At 41.6% G+C, this 22,757-nt stretch overlaps 1 protein-coding gene across 1 annotated transcript in view; it reads right to left on the reverse strand.

Annotated features, from left to right (window-relative positions):
- LAMA1 (laminin subunit alpha 1) overlaps positions 1-22,757 on the reverse strand; it is a 176,306-nt gene that overhangs the window by 20,439 nt on the left and 133,110 nt on the right. Inside the window, exons 40-51 of the mRNA XM_044293408.1 lie at positions 21,348-21,486; positions 17,431-17,533; positions 14,865-14,981; positions 13,269-13,451; positions 11,029-11,183; positions 10,207-10,350; positions 9,688-9,821; positions 9,064-9,214; positions 6,725-6,849; positions 5,093-5,243; positions 3,215-3,359; positions 64-205 (exon numbers count right to left, since the gene is read on the reverse strand). Coding sequence (XP_044149343.1) covers positions 64-205; positions 3,215-3,359; positions 5,093-5,243; positions 6,725-6,849; positions 9,064-9,214; positions 9,688-9,821; positions 10,207-10,350; positions 11,029-11,183; positions 13,269-13,451; positions 14,865-14,981; positions 17,431-17,533; positions 21,348-21,486 — 1,689 coding nt within the window. The remainder of the gene's footprint in view (positions 1-63; positions 206-3,214; positions 3,360-5,092; positions 5,244-6,724; positions 6,850-9,063; positions 9,215-9,687; positions 9,822-10,206; positions 10,351-11,028; positions 11,184-13,268; positions 13,452-14,864; positions 14,982-17,430; positions 17,534-21,347; positions 21,487-22,757) is intronic.

A 22,757-nucleotide genomic window follows, 5' to 3' on the forward strand; every position in this document is an offset into this window, starting at 1 on the left:
ACCCCCTTTTTATATTCTCACGTTTAAAGAAATTACAGAAATACATACATAATGACAGTATACCTGATAACTCTGGACCTAGGAAGGCCACCAATATATATTGGATCTTTATCTGATCTGTTAAGGTCTGAAGCGGTACCAGGGGCCTCTCCTTGTTTTGTCTCCTTTTGGCTGGAATTGTAGGAATCCATAACAGCCAATATACCTTTTCAAAAATAATACAAATATTAGATATTTGACATGTTGGAAGTCTCTTTGGGTTATTTCATAGGTTGTCTCATGAAGACAACACTTGTCTTACTAGCAGTGGCATACCGCCAATATAGGCATACCACGCAGCTGCTATGGGACGCGTGGCAGAGGGGGGACCAGAGCGCATGGAAGGCCCGGCCTCCTGCAGACTTATGATTGCTAGTACGCTACACTACTAGCTAATATCATTGATGAGGCTTACTTGTCTTCCATCCCGGGCCCTTCCCCTCTGCTCAGGGCCCCCCTCCCCATTTAGTTACTATGTATTTCTGGAATAATAAATGGCCTTAAGAGCAGCGGTCTCATCGGCACACGGAGCCGTCACTCTATTATCAGACTGAGGAGTCTCTGCTGATGATGATACCATCATACTGTTAGGCCTGACTGTACATTCTCTAGAAGTTCAGAACGCTGCTCCTTCTTCTCAGATCACACACAAGAAGCTCCTGTCCTCCCAAGTAAGTGCCGACACGTTCTGTCTGTTGATTTCCTGTGGTTAGGTAGGTTCTCAGTACTTCTCTTGACTCTCCAGGTAAGTGTGCGTGCTGCTCCCCTAAATGAATCCTCCTCATTCTACTAATCTTCTTCTTGAACCCCACACATGGGTTTTCTTTATGTGCTGGTAGTTTGTAATCTTATTGCAAAGAAGCGCCCCCCAGTGATTTACTCTTCACCTGCAGCCTGTAGTCCTGCACTGAGGAGCACACCCCAATGATTCACTCTCTACCTGCAGCCTGTAGTCCTGCACTGAGGAGCACACCCCAATGATTCACTCCCCACCTGCAGCCCACAGTCCTGCACTGAGCAGCGCCCCCCAATGAATCACTCTCCACCTGCAGTCTGTAGTCCTGCACTGAGGAGCACCCCCCAATGATTCGCTCTCCACCTGCAGCCTGTAGACCTGCACTGAGGAGCGCCCCCCAATGATTCACTCTTTACCTGCAGCCTGTAGTCCTGCACTGAGGAGCACCCCCCAATGATTCACTCTCCACCTGCAGCCCGGAGTTCTGCATTGAGAAGCGTGCCCCGGTGATTCACTCTCCACCTTCAGCCTACAGTCCTGCACTAAGAAGCGCCCCCCCAATGATTCACTCTCCACCTGTAGCCTGTAGTCCTGCACTGAGGAGCGCCCCCCAATGATTCACTCTCTACCTGCAGCCTGTAGTCCTGCACTGAGGAGCACCCCCCAATGATTCACTCTCCACCTGCAGCCCGGAGTTCTGCATTGAGAAGCGTGCCCCGGTGATTCACTTTCCACCTTCAGCCTACAGTCCTGCACTAAGAAGCGCCCCCCCAATGATTCACTCTCCACCTGCAGCCTGTAGTCCTGCACTGAGGAGCACCCCCCAATGATTCACTCTCCACCTGCAGCCCACAGTCCTGCACCCGGGGGCGCCCCCCAATGATTCACTCTCTACCTGCAGCCTGTAGTCCTGCACTGAGGAGCACCCCCCAATGATTCACTCTCCACCTGCAGCCCACAGTCCTGCACTGAGGAGCGCCCCCCAATGATTCACTCTCTACCTGCAGCCTGTAGTCCTGCACTGAGGAGCACCCCCCAATGATTCACTCTCCATCTTCAGCCTATAGTCCTGCACTGAGGAGCGCCTCCCAATGATTCACTCTCTACCTGCAGCCTGTAGTCCTGCACTGAGGAGCACCCCCCAATGATTCACTCTCCACCTGTAGTCCTGCACTGAGGAGCACCCCCCAATGATTCACTCTCCACCTGCAGCCCACAGTCCTGCACTGAGGAGCGCCCCCCAATGATTCACTCTCTACCTGCAGCCTGTAGTCCTGCACTGAGGAGCACCCCCCAATGATTCACTCTCCATCTTCAGCCTATAGTCCTGCACTGAGGAGCGCCTCCCAATGATTCACTCTCTACCTGCAGCCTGTAGTCCTGCACTGAGGAGCACCCCCCAATGATTCACTCTCCACCTGTAGTCCTGCACTGAGGAGGGCCCCCCAATGATTCACTCTCCACCTGCAGCCTGTAGACCTGCACTGAGAAGCGTGCCCCAGTGATTAACTCTCCATCTTCAGCCTATAGTCCTGCACTGAGGAGCACCCCCCAATGATTCACTCTCCATCTTCAGCCTATAGTCCTGCACTGAGGAGCGCCCCCCAATGATTCACTCTCCACCTGCAGCCTGTAGACCTGCACTGAGAAGCGCGCCCCGGTGATTAACTCTCCACCTTCAGCCTACAGTCCTGCACTTAGGAGCATCCAAACTTCAGCCCTCTAGCTGGTGCAAAACTAACTTGCAAAACACTTGCATGCTCTGTCTTGTAGTTGCAATAGATGAAGGGCCGCTGGTTGGACATGCTTTAATTAGGATACCAGAGTTATTTTTTTTCATTTTTACGTTTTCATTTTTCTTCCCTATCTTCCTTGAGCCATAATTGGGGGGGTGGGGGGGGGGGGGTGGCAGGGGAGGAGCCAGAGCAGGTGGTGGGATGGGCCAGGGGAGAGTATTTGGCGGAGTTAGGGGGCCAAATTCAGATTTTTGCTATGGGGCCTGATGATTTCTATGTACGCCCCTGCTTACTAGGGTATAATACTTCAGGGATGGGGCTCCCCTCTATTAGTCCGAATGGAAATCCGCTGTGTAGATGCAGCTCCCACTAGGGCTGGCATGAGCTGTCATCATCTGAATGGCCACCATGTAATACTCTTATAGCAGGAACATTTGGTTGGCCTTTATTGGGGGGTGCCAGAGCTGGACCCACAGTGATAAGCTGACAGTCTGAGAGGTGTTGTCTTGGATGAGACAAACTTTATAATAATAAAATGAGCAAAAATGCTATTGCTGAGTGGGTTCACTATAGTAACTATAGTACATGGTGGTAACATTTTACAGTTTAGTAATGCCAATCACAAACTGAGGCCGCCAATAATGAATAAATTGTTAACATCATTACACACTGTAACAAAATGCAATCACTTAGATAACTTTACCTTGCTTTTTATTCCGTTGGAAAGCAACCTTATACCAAGTTCCATCATTGTAACGTCCATCAGTTGTCAGTATCAGAGGACCTGAACCCAATTCCACAGAAAGTCGTAGCTTTCCATCCACTATTTCCAGAGACAGGAAATCTCTCTTATGAAGGAAACATAAAACACACTCAATCATTTCGATTTAACACTACAGTCCTATCAAATCTATCATCAAGTGACATGAACATGTCCAGCCTGGGTGTGAGAATGCAGACATTGCAATTATTGTAATAGACAGGTGCAGCTAAGGTTGTTGGAGGAGGGGGGTGACCATGCGGATGCTTCACGTCTAGTGTTGTATGCTCAGTGTACTACTATGTTTCCATACAACGCAGGGGACGTACTTTGATGTTCTTTGTTTACAATACTTTTTGCTATGATTATACAGCATATTTACTAGATACAAAGTCACTAAAACCTTCATTATTATATGGCCCTCATTAATTTACAAATGCTGACATAGAGTAGAAAGCCGAGGAACCCCATGTGATAACAGACAGTATGTGGGCCCATTGCTCTTTAACCAGAGAGCATGCTCCTTATTAGAGAGCACCCTCATGTCTCTACATTTACCAGTAATTGTGAGCTATTTACAATCTAATAGACAATGGGATGCTGCTGACTGCTTTGATGGTGGCAGAGGGCCCCTTTTTTGCTGGGCCCCTATGTAGCTGCACAGGTTGTACATATGGTATGCCTTTCCACTGGTTTATTTAGTGAGATATAAAGATTATTGCTAAATATATGGCTTAGCTCCTTTGCACTGTATATATCTAATCTCTTACATTGCATCTATGCCTCTGATCCCTCATCCTATCAACAGGTGATCGGGTGTGATTAGAGCCAGTATACCCTGCTTTTCATTTTTTTTTTTGTCTCAGGTTAGGATTTTGTGTATTTCTTACAATTAGACAACTCTGTTGGCCATACACATATTTGATATAGCCATTTACAAGCAATTAGGAAGAGAGCAGTTTTGATGTTCTTGTTTGCATTTGCAATTTGCCCCAATCTGATACCCCCAAGTCATGGGGGGCACAGGAACATGCTAATCTAGCTGAAGTTTCTTGACTCTGTCTTGGTCTGTTTCTGACCACCTTCTTTTTAGACAACAGCTGCCTGGTGTGACTAGCCAGGGGGATTTTTACTTGTCAGCTCTTGTTTCTCTGAAGGGGTCTCTGTGGAATGCCAGGGTTTACATTACAATTCACGCCAGCTTCCAGATAAAATTAACTGCAAATGTGGACCAAATGTTAAACTGATGAAGCGCTGCAGACTGTCAGAGAAACATGATGGCAGAAAGAGGTCAAGAGTTTCATTCAGTCTGCCAAATTATTTGTCCTTTATGTATTTATTTATTTTTTCTTTATGTATTTATTAATTTAATTTTTCTCTACCTTTTTGTTGCACTGCTTCTGCTTTTACTGCAGATTTATATCTATTCCATGCATGCTTTGAATCACTTGCCATTGCTTTATCCCTGCTTATTTGATTCTTTCTATAATACCATTGAGTTCAATGGAGAGATGGCAGATGTCCACTGATTCCAATGGGGGAAAAGCAGCACTTCCGAATCAAGGAGCAGGAGTTGTGGGATCCCTTTTCTCCACATAAGTGAGGGTTGCAGAGGTGGGATCACACCTTTCTTTTATAAGACTTACTATAGTTAAGGAATTTACATATATTTAGTAGCCCTTTAAGTGATTGAAGTAACATGACCTGCTAAGGAGACTGTCAAATGAAAAAATAAAATAAAAATTATCTATACAATCATCTGCAAAATAAAAATTTGAACTTGTGTAATAAAACTACAATATAACTTGTAATCAGCCTTACTGTTCCATTGGAGGCAAAGTAAAGCAGGAGTCCATTCGGTGAAAATGTGCGGAAGTGGATAAATATCTGAGTTGTGGTAGGCCGTATAGTCTTTTCCACAATAGAATACCCACTGCCATCAAAATAGAATGAAGTGTCTTCATCCTGGGGGCTAGAAGAAATATTAAGTATTCAGTGACTCACGATTTCAAACAGTATATATATATATATATATATATATATATATATATTGCAGAGAACATTGTCTGGATACATTTAGATACATAGGAGCAGCTGTGAAGTGTCAGTAGGAAATTATTGAAAGGGTTACAGCTTAAAAATCTGTATTTATTGTAATATACAAGGAACATGCATTAAGTTGTGCACTGTGTTGATTGCATGTTCAGATATAATATTACAATTTAGTCTTAATACAGTATCTTGTTATACAGTGCCATCTGCTGGCCTGGCCTTATCATTGCAGCACATGTCCTTGAATTTCTTCCATTATTCAGTACTTTGGCAGAAAATCAGAACATAATGAACCAGGTAGAAGTTAGTAAGATTATTGAGGATCTGAGACCTGGTAGTTGGCATCAATGTCTCCTACGCTGGAAGCCAGATTATGTACAGATTTACTCAGGAATCCAATACTTGTTACTTTATTATGGCATGTGAAAGTGTATATACACTAGGAATATCTGTGAAAGTCAAACTGAATATATATGGGGTCATTTATTAAGACCGGCGATTTAAACGGCGGTCTTAATAACCCTGTGATGGCGGTGTATAAGCTGAAGTTATGTAGAGGCACATGATCCGCCGGTGTACACCAAGCTTAAATCTACGCCAGCTCCCTTAAAGGGGTTATCCGAGTTAATAAAAAAAAATATAAAACCTCTTAAAATCCATCAGGATATACATATAATTTGGTTAAGCTAGATTTCATCAAGTTAAAACCCATATTTACACCTCTGCCTCATGAATATTTCTGGGTGTGAACAACCTGACCTTCCCCTCACCCTGCTCTGCACTTTGCAACAAAAAAAAAAATGCATTGCAAGAAAGGATCCGTCTATCTGCTTGTCATGCAGATGAACGGATCTGTGTGGCAGTCTTTTTCACAGTTTTCCCGGATCCGTCCTTCAGTTGTTTTGCAATGCCGGATCCGGCAGGCAGTTCCGTTGTCGGAGCTGCCTGCCGAATCCGCCGACCAGTGTGACAACTGACAGCATTTGTAGACGGATCCAGGTGCGGATCCGTCTAGAAATGCATTGCAAGAACGGATCCGTCTATCCGCTTGTCATGCGGATGAACAGATCCCTCTGGCAGTCTTTTTCAGAGTTTTCCCGGTCTGTGCATGCGCAGACCAGAAGGACGGATCCGTCCTTCAGTTGTCTTGCAATGCCGGATCCGGCAGGCAGTTCCGTCGTCTGAACTGCTCGCCGGATCACTATGCTGCAAGTGTGAAAGTAGACTTAGTCCTGCGACCTCTCGCAGTACAGCGGCATTGGCCAAATAGCGGCAGGGCGGATCCGACAGGGTGAACAGCCTGTCGGATACGTCCTGCCGCTAGTGTGAAAATACACTTAAGTGGCGTATATCTAATCCTAAATGACCCCCATAATGTCTTATCAGGTCTACATTAAATACCTTCCATAGCATCCGGCACACTTGCCCTGTCTCTGCACATAGTTCCACAAGCCAATAGATTTTCCATTCAGAAATGCTTCACCCATGCAACCCTTAAAGTCTGAAGTTCGGACAGATGGTGACTTCTAGAAGAAAAACACAAACAACCAGTAATAATATAATATTAATAATGTTTATGATAACGTATAATAACAATTTCTTTATGTAAAAAATCAGCTGTGCTGTTTCAGCAGCAGCTATGGCGCAGCAGGGGGTGAGAAGGAGGCAAAAGCTGAGAATCTGTTGAGCTGCATCTGTGCATGGGCACAACCTGACCACACTGCTGGCTGCATGTGGCTACTCCACGCCCACCAGCAGCAGCCAATGGCAGCAAGATTTCACAACAAAACCATGCGGTCATTGGCTGCCATGGGTGGGCCTGGCTTTGCGGCCATCCTCGGGTTGTACACTACCGATTTTGCTCTTTTCACAGATTTTTATTTACGGTAATTTCCTGCTTGAAAAACAACTGGAAAACCCACTGCTCTATAGCATCAATTTATTTCCAGACTTGAGAAAAGTCCTGTGATAGGACTTAAACGCTGCGATGACATAGGTGCATAAAGTCTGTTTGCACCTTGAACTTTTCTGGAGTGCTGCGGATTGAGAAGGCACAATCTCATGGGGCTCAAAGTTACAGCCGCATGAAATTTGCTGTAACATGGAACTTACTGTATATTACTTCATTTCGGCAAAACTCATCATGCAACTTGCAATTGATTTCATTTGGTCTCACATTTCCAACATTGATAAAAGTTTTCACAATCACTTTTCCACAAAGTGAATAAAAGAAGTCACGGAAATCCTCAATGTGGTATTTGTAACTACAGAAAATGAAGGCGTACATTTATTAAAGGGGTATTCCCATCTTAGACAATGGGGGCATATCGCTAGGATATGCCCCCATTGTCTGATAGGTGTGGGTTCCACCTCTGGGACCCGCACATACAAGGAGAACGGAGGCTGGGAGAGTTGTGGCTGGAGGACCCCAGGGTCCGTCCACCACCAGGCGCAGCTCCCTGCCTCTCCCATTGAAGTGAATGGGAGCGCACCGCTCCTAACCCTAACCCCACTAACCCTAACCCCAACCCTCTCCCATTGAAGTGAATGGGAGCGCACCGCGCATGCGCAGCCACAGCTCCCAATAATTTCTATGGGGCCAACGTAAATATCGGCTATTTTCGACGACTCTATAGAAATGAATGGAGGGCAGCTGCCCATGTGCAGTGCGCCCTCCTCAACTTTCTCCGCTCCGTTCTCCTTGTAGGTGCGGATCCCAGAGGTGGGACCCGCACCTATCAGACAATGGGGGCATATCCTAGCGATATGCCCCCATTTTCTAAGATGGGATAATCCCTTTAAGACCAGCGTTTTAGACACCAGTCTTAATAAAGGCCCATAGCTGGTGGAGGATCTGCCAGAGTTATGAAGAGGCACCAGCCTCTCCATATCTCCGGCGCATCCAGCACCAGTTCTAAATGTAAGACAGCTTCCGAGCTGTCTTACATTTAGACCATTTCCTACGCCTGCCGGCCCGTCCCCTTCCCACAGCACTCCCGCAAATTTAGACCCGTTGCTCCACCATCTGCACCTAAAATATGCCTAATTTAGGCGTATTTGAGATTAGCTCCTACATGGGACAAGCCCAGGCATTCAGCATATACAAAAATATATATCCCAAAATAAATCTTTATTGAAATCGATAAAACAAATAAAAAGATACATACATTGTCAAAAACAAACACAACCACATGGAGAGCGCACAAAACACGTTGGGACATCAAGTTATAGCATTGCAAGTAGTGGAAAAAGTGGGATGGAAAGACAAGTATAAATAAATACATAATCAAACCATGTGGCTCCCCCACCTACCGTAAAACATGATTTACAACATATACACAATACAGACCTGGCTAGTGGCACCTCCAAGAGACCCTGACACGTGTTTCGCGTCAGCTTCCTCAAGGGGACAATTTATGCATCTATTTATTTGTTTTATTGATTTCAATAGATATATTTTTGTATTATATTTTTGTATATGCTGAGTGCCTGGGTTTGTCACATCTAGGAGCTATTCATTTTTGACACTTGCGTTCTATTCGTGCTATAAAACCCTATTCCGGTTTTGTGTTTTATTGCTCATTGGTATCTCGTATTTGAGATTAGTAAATGACCCTTGAAAACTCTTGTCTCAGTATGGTAAAGGTATCTCGAATTTCTCAATTCAGACTAGTTTGTATATTCTGCCTATAATTTTCACAGAGCAAGCTGAAATCTTTACTTTAGTTAACATACTGTACCTGTATCCCACTTTCAATGCCTCCAACAAACACTAGAGTGGAATTATCCACATCAAGAATGGAAGATGTTCCCGGAGAAGACAACGTTTTGGGTGATGTTTTCTGAGATGAGGCGACTTCTTCTACACTCAGTGTTCCTGATCTACCAAACCTGTTATACAAATGAATTTCTTGATATAAAGAATTGTTGACAGTTTGTATATATAAAATTGTAAAACAAAAGTATAGAATAAAGTAAAAATCTTAAAAAACATTGTCCACTTTTGACAATCTCTTTTCATCGAAAAGGTCCTCCAAAAAGGGAGCTGATAATTAGGTTTACTGATACTGGGACCTTTAGCTATTGACTGTATTCTGCAAGAAAATCTGTCAGCAAGTACTCAGTTCCTCTGCAGCAGAAGAAAGAAGAAATTGAGCATTACATGATGTTCATTAACTTCAGTGGATTGTCTGTATTATGCATGTAGTCCTCCAAAGCTACAGATGTTCTTTCTAAGCAGGAACTTCTATTTATCTAGAATCCCCCAATATAATATTTAAAAGTGGGTTTTCTAAACCAGACAAACAGTTTAACAGTACAAGTATAGAAAATACATAAACACATAAAGATAAAAAGACATTTACCTTGTTGCATGAATTTTATGCCATTTGTTATTATCTAATTGGATATCAGGTTCTTCAATTCTTGTTGCTCCAGTGCCCAAGTCCCACAGGAAAGAAACTTTACCTTTTCGCATTTCAACTGCCATGAAATCGGCCTATCAACAAAAAAATATATAAATATGAATTTATATGTAAACTATGTAAATTATATTTTATTGGGTTTTATATCTGATCCTCCTCTAGCAAATCTTAGTCTGGCATTCAGTAACCTAACCCATGGGGGGTCACTAGCTAACTAGCAACTCAACACACATTTCAGAAGTTTCAACTTCTTATAACATTACTTCTACCCTAAACCCTATCAAAGGTTTAGAGGTAGATGGCAGTCACTTCGTGAGACACATTAGTTCACTGAAACTACTGTATAATCCTGACTCTAGTAAAAAACTAAGACCTTCCAATAAAAATTAACAATCTCTCCTATTATCAGACATTACAGGAAGTGCAAGGTTTCAAATTGATATTTCATAGTCGACTCACCTTGGAGTTACTGCCCAAGTAAAAGAGCAGATTATCTGGTTGAATGGTTTTGACATTCAGTGTAAGAGTATTGAAGTTCGTAGAGCGGATTGTGGGGCGGTAAGAGCGGACACAATCTCTGTCAGCTGAAACTGCTACTTTAATCTGAAAAATATGAAACGTAAATCCATGAATAAACATGTGCAAATGGAAAACGATATATCTAGTTCCACAGAAGGCCTGTGGTATACATACAGAACTAATATATAATATTTATATTGGGTACGACACCAATTTATTTCCTCCTGAAGATAAAGTAACCCTACAACAAAACATAATATTATACTTATATGATAATAATATTGACATCATATAATAATATGACCATTCTAATACATTAAAGGGCTGCTTCCTTCTAGAAACAGCACCACTTTGTTAATGTGCTATGTCTAGTATTACAGCTCAGCTCCTTTGAATGGAACGGAGATACATTACCTACTACGACCCAAGGACAAGGGTTCTTTACGGGTGGAAGCAACTAAGGTTTTTTTTTTAATCTCATACAATCTCTTTCAAAAAGATGTGTCCTCCTCGTGAGAGCATAAACTATATTACTGTAAGCAAGACTTCCTGCAGACGAGAAGCCCATAATTTCATCTATATGGAATGTTCTGCAATGATCATCGTAATAAACGATATTCTTGGCTAAATGATGTTAAATGTTATGATACAGACAGGGCCTTTATACCACATGAAATGTGTAGCCTGCTCCATCTTACAAATATTGTAAATGCTGAATAATAGCTGGATTTATAATAAAGCGTTGCCATAAATTCCACTTACCGATGCAGCTTGTTTCCTTGCCTGATTGATTAACTCTTTTATTTCAGAAAGATTCCGGCTCAGATTTTCTTCAAGCAATTTCAACGGTTTTAGCCTTTCCAATAAAATATTAGCTTGTGTCTCCACTTCCTTTATCCTGCTCTCTGCAGTTACAGCTATACAGTAGAATATACAGATTGTTCCATCAATACACAGATCATTCCATGGAATTCGCATTTCACAAATCGATACACCGTGCCATGTGTAAGTTGAAAAAAGTTCATACTTTTATATACAAGATAAAGTTAATAAGCGTTGCGTCCTGATATTAGTACATCACTATTTATGTAGTGATGGCCAGCTCCTGTATTTTTGCATCACTAGGTGCATTTGCCATTCTGGACATTAGGAAAGCTCAGAACTAGGGAACTGTAGATAAGTTCTCTTCCTTTTGACACCAAAAATAGTGCAAAATGCAATGCTATTCTTGTTGTCAAAGTGATAGCTATTGAGCCCTGATAGACCCTACTGTAAGCCGACGAGGTCCGTCACCATACAGATCCATCACCTATTATAAACAGGAGACCATTGATAACAGACCCTTGGAAATAAAGGAGTATTTAGAATAGGAATACTCAAGGACTTTGTAGGGATTTATTTATTTTTTAATTAAAGGGGTTGTCCGAGACTTTTTTTTTTATACGGCAGGGACAGTGTTATAAGAAAAAATAAATACATACTTACCCTCCCAAGCCCCTTCTGTTCCAGCACTGTCTCTCTGCCAGGTTTGTTGTTCTGACTGCAGTGGTGACATGTGCATATACCGCACGTGACCCCTGCAGCCAATCACTGGCCTCATCGGTCTAGTGCCATATATCACCGAGGCCAGCCGAATCATTATTTCAAGACTGCAGCAGTGGGAAGAACGAAGCTGCACTACAATGGAGGGAGTTTGGAGTGTTTTTTTATATGATTATAACACTCTCCCTGCTGATTTAAAACAACAACCCATTTAATATGAGCATTATTAATATTCTGGATATTCTAAAATATAAAGAACAATCTATAAAGTCTATCGTGGAATTAAAACATTGACTCCAAATCAAGTATCCCTACAAATCTGGTGCACCTCATCACCAGACCACTCGGTTGGCATGACATTGTGCCTGCGATGAGTTCCAGTGTGGAAGGCACCCTCGTTATGTCTCAACCTCTTCTCATGCCCCCTCATCATTATGGATTTTGAGGAGTTTTCTAGCTATTAGGGTTCAGGTACACTGGGAGCTTGGTCATGCGCTAGCCGATCAGCTGCTTCAGGGAGCAGCCGCTCTCATCTGAGCTCTGGTGAGCAATGCAGGCTCACAGAAGCTTTCCATAGACATCATATAGTGGCAGTGCACGGTATTGCAGCTCAGCCCTATTGACTTGAGTGGGACTGAGCTGCAACTGGGCCATGTGACTGATATACAGTCATCTTACTTGCCGAGGAAGAAGCTGCGGTGCTCAAGGCTTCTTCTAACAGCTGATTGGCGGGGGTCCCACGCGTTGCACCCCCACAGATCTGATACTGATAACCTATCCAGAGCATAAGTCATACATACCTTTTCCTGGATAACTCTTTATTTAGCTGGGGAAATTTCAAATCTATTAATGGTCAAATATTTATCCCTATGAGAGTCCCCTGATTAACCTACACCCAGAGGGAAATGTGGTAGGACAGTTTAGGGATATTTAGGGTGCAAGTAGGGTGAGGTTCCGGGGCAGGGTTGTGCCTTCTGGTGAGGTTGGCTCTGCAAATTTAGGACAACCAGGGGTCAGTGTGGGTTCAGAGTGTACCTTTATTCCATCTGTCTCCACCTTTCCATCGTCCCCTCCCCTGCTCATTTTTCACGTTGTGTTTTCACTCTTTTGACGCCATCCGTTATTGTTATTATTGGACTGTATGTGCCTGACATTATGCTTTGTGTTTCTCTATTTGATTTTTAATATTACTTTATGTGCTATGATTTCAGTGATAGCTTTCTGTACCAGCATAGTACCTACTATGATATGCATTTTTTCCTACAAATCTGGTAGATATTTCCCAAAAGGTTCAATTTTTACGACTCTAGTTCAAAACTTGTAGTTTAGTGTACTGTAACATACTTTAGCTCAAAGGCCTGGATTATGTTATCCTTTTATACTGAAGTAGCAATTACATGAAATTATATTAAATGCTGACCATCCTATGGTTTACATGACTATTGTAGTAGACTGCATACCAGTTTTTGAAGAGTGGATAAGAAGTTCATTTGTTTTCTGCAATGTGTCATTAACCCTTGACAATGTCGATGTGGCATTCGTCAGCTTCTGGCTGAAGTTCATGATATGGCTTAAGGTGCCAGCTGCAGACGCGTTGGCAGAAAGAGCCAGGTCCTTAGCATCCTGGAGTTTAGCACTTGTATCTAATAAAAAAAAAAAGAAGAAGAACAAAAGGCGTTGTTTACATGGCAACGTCTAGCATCTTGAAACATGTAATTATTTGACACAGATAATATTTCTCTTTTCTTTGGGTAAGCAGCTCCATTTTTGCAGCTCCATTGCTTTTCTAGAACATGTTAAGCACATCAATCTGCATTAAAATAATACTGTACACATTAACAGCTTTTTACATCTAAATGTAGGGGTGTCAATTGCCATGACATTATAATGGCTACACTAGAAATAATTACAGATACTGAAAAATTCGAAGAGATCTGCCGCTGGAAGACAAGGTCACTCCATAAGTTCTAAACAATCTGTTCCACACACGTTACATCTAACCATTCAGTTATATTTCAGGAATTCTAAATGGGAAACCCAAAATAGTCCTTCACCCGGAAGTTAAAAGGGCTGTTAAAGATTGATCAAAAATTGGAAGATTGGAACGTTATGCGCTGTCTACATGAAGGCCTCAGTGGTGACAAGTGCAGAAATGCTAAGGCCATTGTTTGGGAGGCAACGTTCACATGCATGTATATGGAACATCGCAATTTTGGCCTGGACTGTGGAAGAGGCAGGAATGGGAGCTGTGGCACTGGAACTGTGACAATCTGATAAGGTGTCCTTTTTATTTTTATACTATATTAGCCCCCTGCAACTTTATTTTATTTTTTTGTTACCAATCTCAAACAACCCCTTCAACTACACTTACGACTCATTCAACAGTCGCATACATATACATTGGATTTGTTATCGCCTGTCATCTCTTGCTGGTACTCGGAGCAATGGAGGCATTGAAATTACACCTAAAGGCTCTGATCTTTCTGAAACAGTTGTGCCCTCTCCATTTTGATTGACAGGGTCAGGTGTGATTACGTTTTCACTGCCTGGCGCTGTCAATCAAAGTGCAGAGGGCACAACAGTCTCAGAGAGAGCAGAACCTGTAGGTGTAATGGTAACGCCCCCGTTGCTCCTAGAGGCTCATTTGAATATATCAAAACCTCATTTTACTCAGCAATGCGGACACATATGAACATGGGACCAACACAGATGCCTTCAGCTGCCAAGTGCACATGTAACATGTCAGCCAGTTTCATAGTTACAAATCTGCTGACATGCTTTTTAAGCCATATACTGATTAGATATACATTTAGCTATAAGGAGAATTTATGAGACGACAGATCAGAGACAAGGGCTATAGATTGAGCCAATGGTTTCACAAAACAAAGTATCACCGTGATCCTGCATCCAAACAGCCCTTCAGGATAAACGTCCATTTAATGTATAAATTGAGTTACGTATGTTCTCCGCTCCATCGAGAGTCCATGGAGACTTGCCTTTCTATTACCATTTTATCACAGAGCTACAAGTACAAGGACACATAATATGCTACTTACCATTTGGTAGGGTTCTCAGAGCTTGCAGCTGCTCGTTTATCTGTCTGGTAAATGCATGCGTACGCTTTTGTATATTATCCACTTTTGTCTTCAATCCTTTCAAGCGAGACACAAGGCCTGCGAGAGAAAACACATGATGCCTGCCTTTAGAATCTTCCCTGCAACAAGACTGAAAACCACTAAATAAAGAAAAAAGCTTGATAGCAAAATTATCCTTTAGATGTAAAATCTTGCAGACCCACAGCAACAAATCAAAACTCAAATGGCCATTAAACAACTGATTCACGAGCAGTGTGAAATGTAGTTTCCACGACTTACTGACAAATCAGCACTGGACAGCACTATTAGGCCTCAAGCACATGACCGTTGTTTTATTCCGTGTCCGTTGTGCCGTTTTTTTCGTGATTTTCTGCAGACCCATTGACTTTCAATGGGTCCGTTGAAAACTCGGCTAATGCACCGTTTGTCATCCGTGTCCGTGATCTGTGTTTCCAGTCTGTCAAAAAAATATAACCTATCCTATTATTTTTGCGGAAAACGGTTCAAGTTCATTCAAGTCAATGGGACCGCTAAAAAACACGGAGGCACACAAGATTGTCATCCGCGTCTGCGTCAGTTTTTTTCCTATCATGTGCATGGCAAACCTGTTTTTTTTACTTTCCTTCATGTCTGGTGAGACTCCAAAAATAAAGGAAGACACACGGAAACAAAAACGGAAACGGATCACGGAACAACGGAACCCCATTTTGCGGAACGGAACACAACAACGGTGGTGTGCATGAGGCCTAAGTGAAATACCTAGAACCTAAACAACTGGTAATGTATGTACTATATGTAAGGTACTGTAGGTAACATGCATAAATATAATATATAAGTCTAATACTCATAATCTCCTAACACTACACGTAAAGTTGTAAAATAGTAGAAAATTCATAAAACATTTACAATTCCAGTTGAAAAACATCAGTTATACTTCCTTACATTTCATCTTGACCCAAGATGACCAGCTTTAAAGGGGTTTTCCAGGAGTTCGATATTGATGACCTATCTATCCTCATAGGGTAGGTCATCAATATAAGACCTGTGGGGAACTGGTGCATGGCACCTCTGGAGATCAGCTCCTTAAAGAGGCTAGAGCATCTGACGAGAGCACTGCAGCCATTTCCTAGGCCACTGATGTAACATTCATCAGTCAAATGATTCAAGGGGAAGGGCCTTAGCTGCAACACTAAGCACAGCCATGTACGGCACTGTGCTTGGTAAGCTGTGAGGAGGCACCAGTGCTCAGCAGAACCCTGAACAACCGGGATACCAAGAGGCGAACTGCCACCAAAGTTATATTGATGAGCTATTCTGAGAAAAAGTCATCAATATCGAAGTTCAGGGAAACCCTGAAGTTTGTGTTACTCACCGAACCCGATAGAGTAATGCAACAGTATATATTTTTTAAGCTGTTCATCTTGTGCCATTCATCTAAGGATATCTCAAGCCAAGAAGAAAAGCAAGTAAGACACATCTGTATCATACTTAAATATTAATAAGGGTTTATCTTCTGGTGTATACTTCTGACGGATGCTTCCGGCATATCCCAATGTATTGGTACACACTGGCATATGTTCCCCCCTTAGGCCTCAGGGTTAAAACTGTTGCACAGTATACTTTTGTTTCATTCTTTATAACTTAGGTAACCACACTATTCTAAAAATTCTAAAAAAGTTATAACGATGAATACTAGGCTGACAGAGGCCAAAGCACACTCTTTTAGTCTCCGTCGGGAGACCTATGTATAATTTTAACTTATACACCAGGAGCTTCCCTAGCACATACACCAGTGATTGCTCTATGACCTGGATTGCTCTAGATGCTAGCTGGTTTTTATATGATAAAGACTATTATTTTATTGCTAGAAGGTTGAGAAAAAAATACCAACACGTTGTTAAAAGCACCAGGACACCTAACAAAGGAGATTTTTGCCAATACCATCATTAGGTCCAACAAGCCTTTCGTTGTATTCCTCAAAGCAACTTCTGGATCTGAATATTTTATAACTGCACGTAAAAATATAGTATAGCCTCTGACTTATTCAATAAAATATATCAGTATAGCGCCACCTGCTGTTTGTTCTTTTCCTTATATCTCTGTCTACCTCACTGAAGTGGTCGCAGATGGTCATCTACAGCCTTTAACTGCCATCAGCCCTATTATCTGTGACAGTAATAGAGAAAGAGAGCTGCAGAAGAAAGAACATGCTCCCAGAGAATGGACACGCTTGCTGAGCTGTGATAGGGGAAGAGCTGCAGCAGAAAGGACATGCCCCTGATAAAGGAAATGCCCCCTGAGCTGCCAGTCTGAAATAAATCTAGCAGAGCAATTGAAGCAATGAATGGAGAGATCTCTGGGTCCATGTTGGGTTCGGGGCTGGTTCTAGCTATGTTAAAAAGACATAGTCATGTACTTTATGATGTGTATTTTTTTACATTAATCATGATTTAACACAACCTTCTACCTTGCAGTAGAAAAAAGCAAGCAATTGTATTGCTTAGACTGCAATAATACAAAATCATACCTTCTGTGTTTCGACTTAAATTTTTTGATTCATCTAGAAGTTTGGAGCTGAAATGTATGGAGTTCTCAGATGCAGAACCTAAAGATCCCTCTGATCCAGATACCTTTGGGAAAAAACGTTTCCTATTTAGTATTGCATAGAAAGCAGGGGAAAAATACATTGATGATGGGAATAAAATACAATTACAAAGGGACACATCATATATCTTTCTATTCTGCAAATTTTACGAGAGAAATTGTGTAATAGGTCTTATGTGCAGCAAAACTATTACAAATGTGTGTTATTTATAGAGGATCTGTCACCATAAAAGGCAGTACAATCGGCAGGCAGTGTGTTCTAGAGCAGGAGGAGCTGAGCAGATTAATATATATTCTTTTCGGGAATATATTCAGTACAACTTGTATTTTATACATTTTAATCTCTCCTCTTCCTGACTTCATTGTACACGGGGAGGTGTTTTCAGTGATTTACAGCATTCTCTGTGTAAGGACCCCTTTACATTGGGCAGATCATCACTAACAAGTGTTTGTAGGAACGCTTGTTAGCAATAATCTGCTGGTGTAAAGGTGCCACCAATTACCCTATGAACGAGCGAGAGGCTTGCAGTCACCTAAATCATTGTTTGCCTGGCAGCAGATCGTGTCATCCAAACAGCACTCGCTGGCAAACAATGATTCTGTATGGGGATAAGCGATGGCCATACTGTGGAGGAGATCACTGCATGTGAATACAGCCGTCTCCTTTACTGAGGAGCTGGTGATTCTTGGGAAGGAATACTTTCTTCCCGACAACTGTCTGCTCAATTGAGCAATGTAAAGGGGTCTTAAGTATGTATACATAGATAGCCATGGGAGTCACTGATAACACCTCCCCCGTGAACAATGTAATCAGAAACAGCAAATATTTAACTGTATACAGACAAGGTTTACTGAATCTGTCCAACCAAACAATATATCAATCTGCTCAGCTCCTCCTGCTTTATAACATGCTGCAGATTACATGTACGCTGCATTATGTGGTAACAGGTCCTCTTTAAACTACAGGCAGTTTTATGTATTATTATTTTAACGTACTTATCTTTACAAAATGACATTAAAATATCAATTAATATCCTTCCTAAGTCATTTGTTACTATAGAAGAGTCCACTGACATATTATTTCTCCCGTTGCATCACAACACTTAAAGGGGTTATCCAACCCCTATAATGCCCCCCAAAATGCCCAGGCACCTCATACAGGTTATTCTTACCCCGCTCCCTGGCACCCGCATCGCTCCTCATGCCCGCACGGCCGCCGCTGCATCTTCCCATTGCGCGAATGAAAACATCCGGCGGTGCAGCCAATAGCATGCTGCGATGGGGACGAGCCTCCCTAGCGTAACTAGCGATGCTAGGGAGGTGCAGCGGCGGCCGTGCGGGCATCAGGAGCTACACGGGTGCCAGAGAACTAGTAAAGTATAACCTGTATGAGGTGCCCGGCCATTTTGGGGGCCATTATAGGTGTTGGATAACCCCCTTTAAACCATCCATTCAAAGCACAGGCATTAAAAGCTCCCAGAGTAGAGTAAGTCTCGATATACATATTTAGTAATTTAGAAAGGGGTTGTCTTAGGGCTCATTCAGACGGACGTATGCTGCCCGCCAAAATGCGGATCCGTTTTTTTTGCGGATTAGATGCTGTCCTATTCACTTCTATGGTGCCCTTTTCTTCCTTTGCACGGCTCAGCAAAAAAATTTAACATGTCCTATACTTATCAGTGAAAATCAGCACATGGCCCTATTGAAGTCTATGGATCAGCAAAAAAACGGAATGCAAAAACGGAATGCAAAAAAACTGATCCGCATTTTTGCGGACAGCATACGGTCGTCAGAATGAGCCCTTTAAAAAAAAAACAAGTGAGACAAATCCCTCCTAAATAAGAAGTCTCAGCACAATTTGCAATAAAAACAACACTGCAAATGTGATTGAGGCACTGCGACCCCATTCATTCCTATAAGAGCCCTGCTACAATGTGATATCTGGTCACGTGACACGTGTCGCACCCAAATTTGCTTTGTAGGTGTACCTTAAAAGAAGAGAAGGTACACAGAACAGATACGACTTCTCCTCTTTTTTTTTAATGCACTCCTGCTCTTAGCTTGGAAAACCATGTCCTTGTGGCTGTACCCTTATTGAAACTGTAATTAATGTAATATTAGCAGAGGCAGACTGTCTGCTGCATTCCTAGTCTACTTGCTCCCAAAAATCTTTTACTACAAAATTCTTAGGGGAAGAAGGAGGTTTTAGGAGATTAGTTTCCCTCCATCATCACACCTCTATCACTTGTACAGAGAGGTGCCATAATCTGCTCCTTGCATTTCTAGAAGAAATGCTCCCCCTGCTGGAATATCATGTGCGCTAACAATTTTGAGTATATGATTTTTACTAAGGTTTTTTAACCAAAAAATGGTTGCCTTATACTTTTTAAGGATAAAAGAATAAACACGTCTGAATATGTGCAAAAGGCTTAGAAAATGTTCCTTTTCATGGAAAATGAAATTAAGGAGGAAAGAATGCGGTGTATTCAGGTTGTTGTTCTCTTTATAAAAGATTAATTACCTTCCTGCTGACTAGAAATGAAAGGAGAGAATGGATACAAACGCTTATCTAAATGCAGGTTTAATTACTGCTAAATATAACCATTTCATGTGTACGTCTGTCATGAGGAAAATGGATGTTTTCGGCATTTTGCAACATGATGATAAGTCGTCTTACTGGTCACCGAACATACATATATTCAGGTGAAAATAAACCCGGGAGAAACATTTTTCTTTTCAGATTTGCCCTATAGACTTGATAGCGGAAAGGAAATGTAATTACAGTTTTTGGGATGCATCTTAAATGTCTCATTAACCCCTTAAAGGGGTTGTCTCACTTCAGCAAATGGCATTTATCATGTAGAGAAAGTTAATACAAGCCACTTAAAATGTATTATTATTATCCATATTGCCTCCTTTGCCGGCATGGTTCATTTTCCCATCATATTATATACTGTTTGTATCCAGAGGTTATGACCACCCTGCAGTTCAGCATTGGTGGTCGTGCTTGCACACTATAGAAAAAAGCACCAGTCAATGTGAGCTCCACTAGAGAGGCTGGCACTTTTTCCTATAGTGAGCAAGCACGGCCACTAGTGTGGATGGATCGCGGGGTGGTCATAACCATAGAAACGAGAAGTGCATAATATGATGGAAAAATGAATCCAGCCAGCACAGGAAGCAATATGGATAATAACAGTACATTAGTAAGTGTCTTGTATTAACTTTCTCTACATGTTAAACGCCACTTGCTGAACTGACACAAACCCATTAAGCCTTAGGATACTGGAGGTTTTTTTCATTTTTTAATTTTTACTTTTCTTCCCTATCTTCTTTGAGCTATAACTTTTTTATTTTTCCGCATGAGGGCATATTTTTGGCAGGACATTTTGTACTTTCTAATGCCACCATTTAATATGACATACAATGTAGTGGGAAGCCGGAAAAAAATCCAAATGGGATAGAATTGGAAACAAAACGCAATTCCTCCAACGATTTAAGGGTTTTGTCCCTTATGGCGTTCCCTTTGCGGCAAAACTGACCTTCATTCTCAGGGTCAGAACAATTACGATAGCCCATACATTTAGGTTTTTTATGTCTAAATAGTGTAAAAATAAATGTTAACTTTGAACAGCATAGAACAGTGTAGAACCGCAAGCTCAGCGGTTTCTGAGTTAGGGCTGGCCCAGGGTGCTGTTTTCCGGCTACTTGGTGGTAAATGTTTAATCTCATCTCACGTTACTAACAGCGATATGAGACAACCCCTTTAAGACAGGCAAGTTATAGGATATTAAAGCACTGCTGCCTCTCTTTACATCATAATTCTGATAGGGTACTTACTATGGACAAAGCCTCAGTGACCGTGGAGTTGGCCTGTTCCACCACCGCCTCAGCCTGTTCTATCATACTTTTCATACCAGAATGAGCTTGTACAGCATTTGTGGCATTTAATGAAATATTTCTCACATCTGAAAGAGAACTGAAAGATGGAGAGTTGTCGTAAATACATGAAATGCACTCTTCAATGTAGTAATGATGACTTCAAAAGGGTCAAAAGCATCCTGTACCAACATGCAAACATATAAGTATCTAGAAAATGTATACAGAGAAACACTATCAGAGTACTATGAAAAATATAACCCTCTACTAGACCAAAATCATCGTACAACATCATACTATAAAATCATCATCATACTATAAGCACAATTATATGAGAAAGTTTCTGTTTCTAACAAATATCCTGCAACATTTCCACCGCTTCTAATATTCTATCTACCTTACATTTACTTAGCTTTTTTTTTTCTACCTTATCAATATACTGTAATTGGCACCGGTAGGTAGATAGCATATGTGCTCCTCAATGTGCACTGGACATGAAATTTACAATAAAAATAACAGGCTTTGCTTTTTACCAATTTTGTTTACCTGAATTGACGAGATGCAAAGAACCGCAAAACAGCCGTCTACGAATTTGTTTTGGCAGCAACTCTATTTATGCAAAAATCTCGAGTCATGTTTTAATGTTCTTTATTTAGTCAGATATTGACTCACGGAGTAGCTACCTATAGTAGGCACTAGTGAGACAGTATTATTCCTTCTGGTAGAGAGCTAATGTACTAATCTTTTCAAAGGGAGCATTGCCTGTGACACTCCCTACGCCAGCTGGTGTCTGAACAAGGACAACAATACCCCTGAAAGCTACATCAAAGACCTCTTACCTACCCAACCAATACCAAACTCTGTACTGATGACGGCCAAGAACCCTGAAACAGCTATCTACAGATGAGTATCTGTTCCTTTTTGAGAAGACTAAAATCCAAAGTCATGTTTCGAGGCTCTTTCTTGGGTAGGACAATCAGTTACACCCATTTTTGTTTTAGAATCTTTTTATTAGTTGTTGTTATAAATGTGATGTTTGTCTATATTATAGTTGGTTCATAGCAATGCTCTTAGCAAATTCCACCTGAAGAATTCTCTATCTGGATCTATTACTAGTTTCCTAAAGATGACTTTGTACATCTTTTTGGGTGCCCTTTATATCACAGTGAACTTTAGTTTATGATACTAATGTCAGTTCTCATGTTATTTATTTCCTAAGGGCCATATTTCTCAACATTGAAATTCACATTAGAGACATACTGTATGTTTAAGTTCATCCAACAAACTGTATTATCCATTTTACAGCTGAATATCCTATATTCCTTTTTCTTCATAATAGACCTACTTGCTGCACATCGTAACTTTTTATTC

The sequence above is a fragment of the Bufo gargarizans genome, chromosome 5 (genome assembly GCF_014858855.1).
Source record: "Bufo gargarizans isolate SCDJY-AF-19 chromosome 5, ASM1485885v1, whole genome shotgun sequence".
Classification (NCBI taxonomy): Eukaryota; Metazoa; Chordata; class Amphibia; order Anura; family Bufonidae; genus Bufo; species Bufo gargarizans.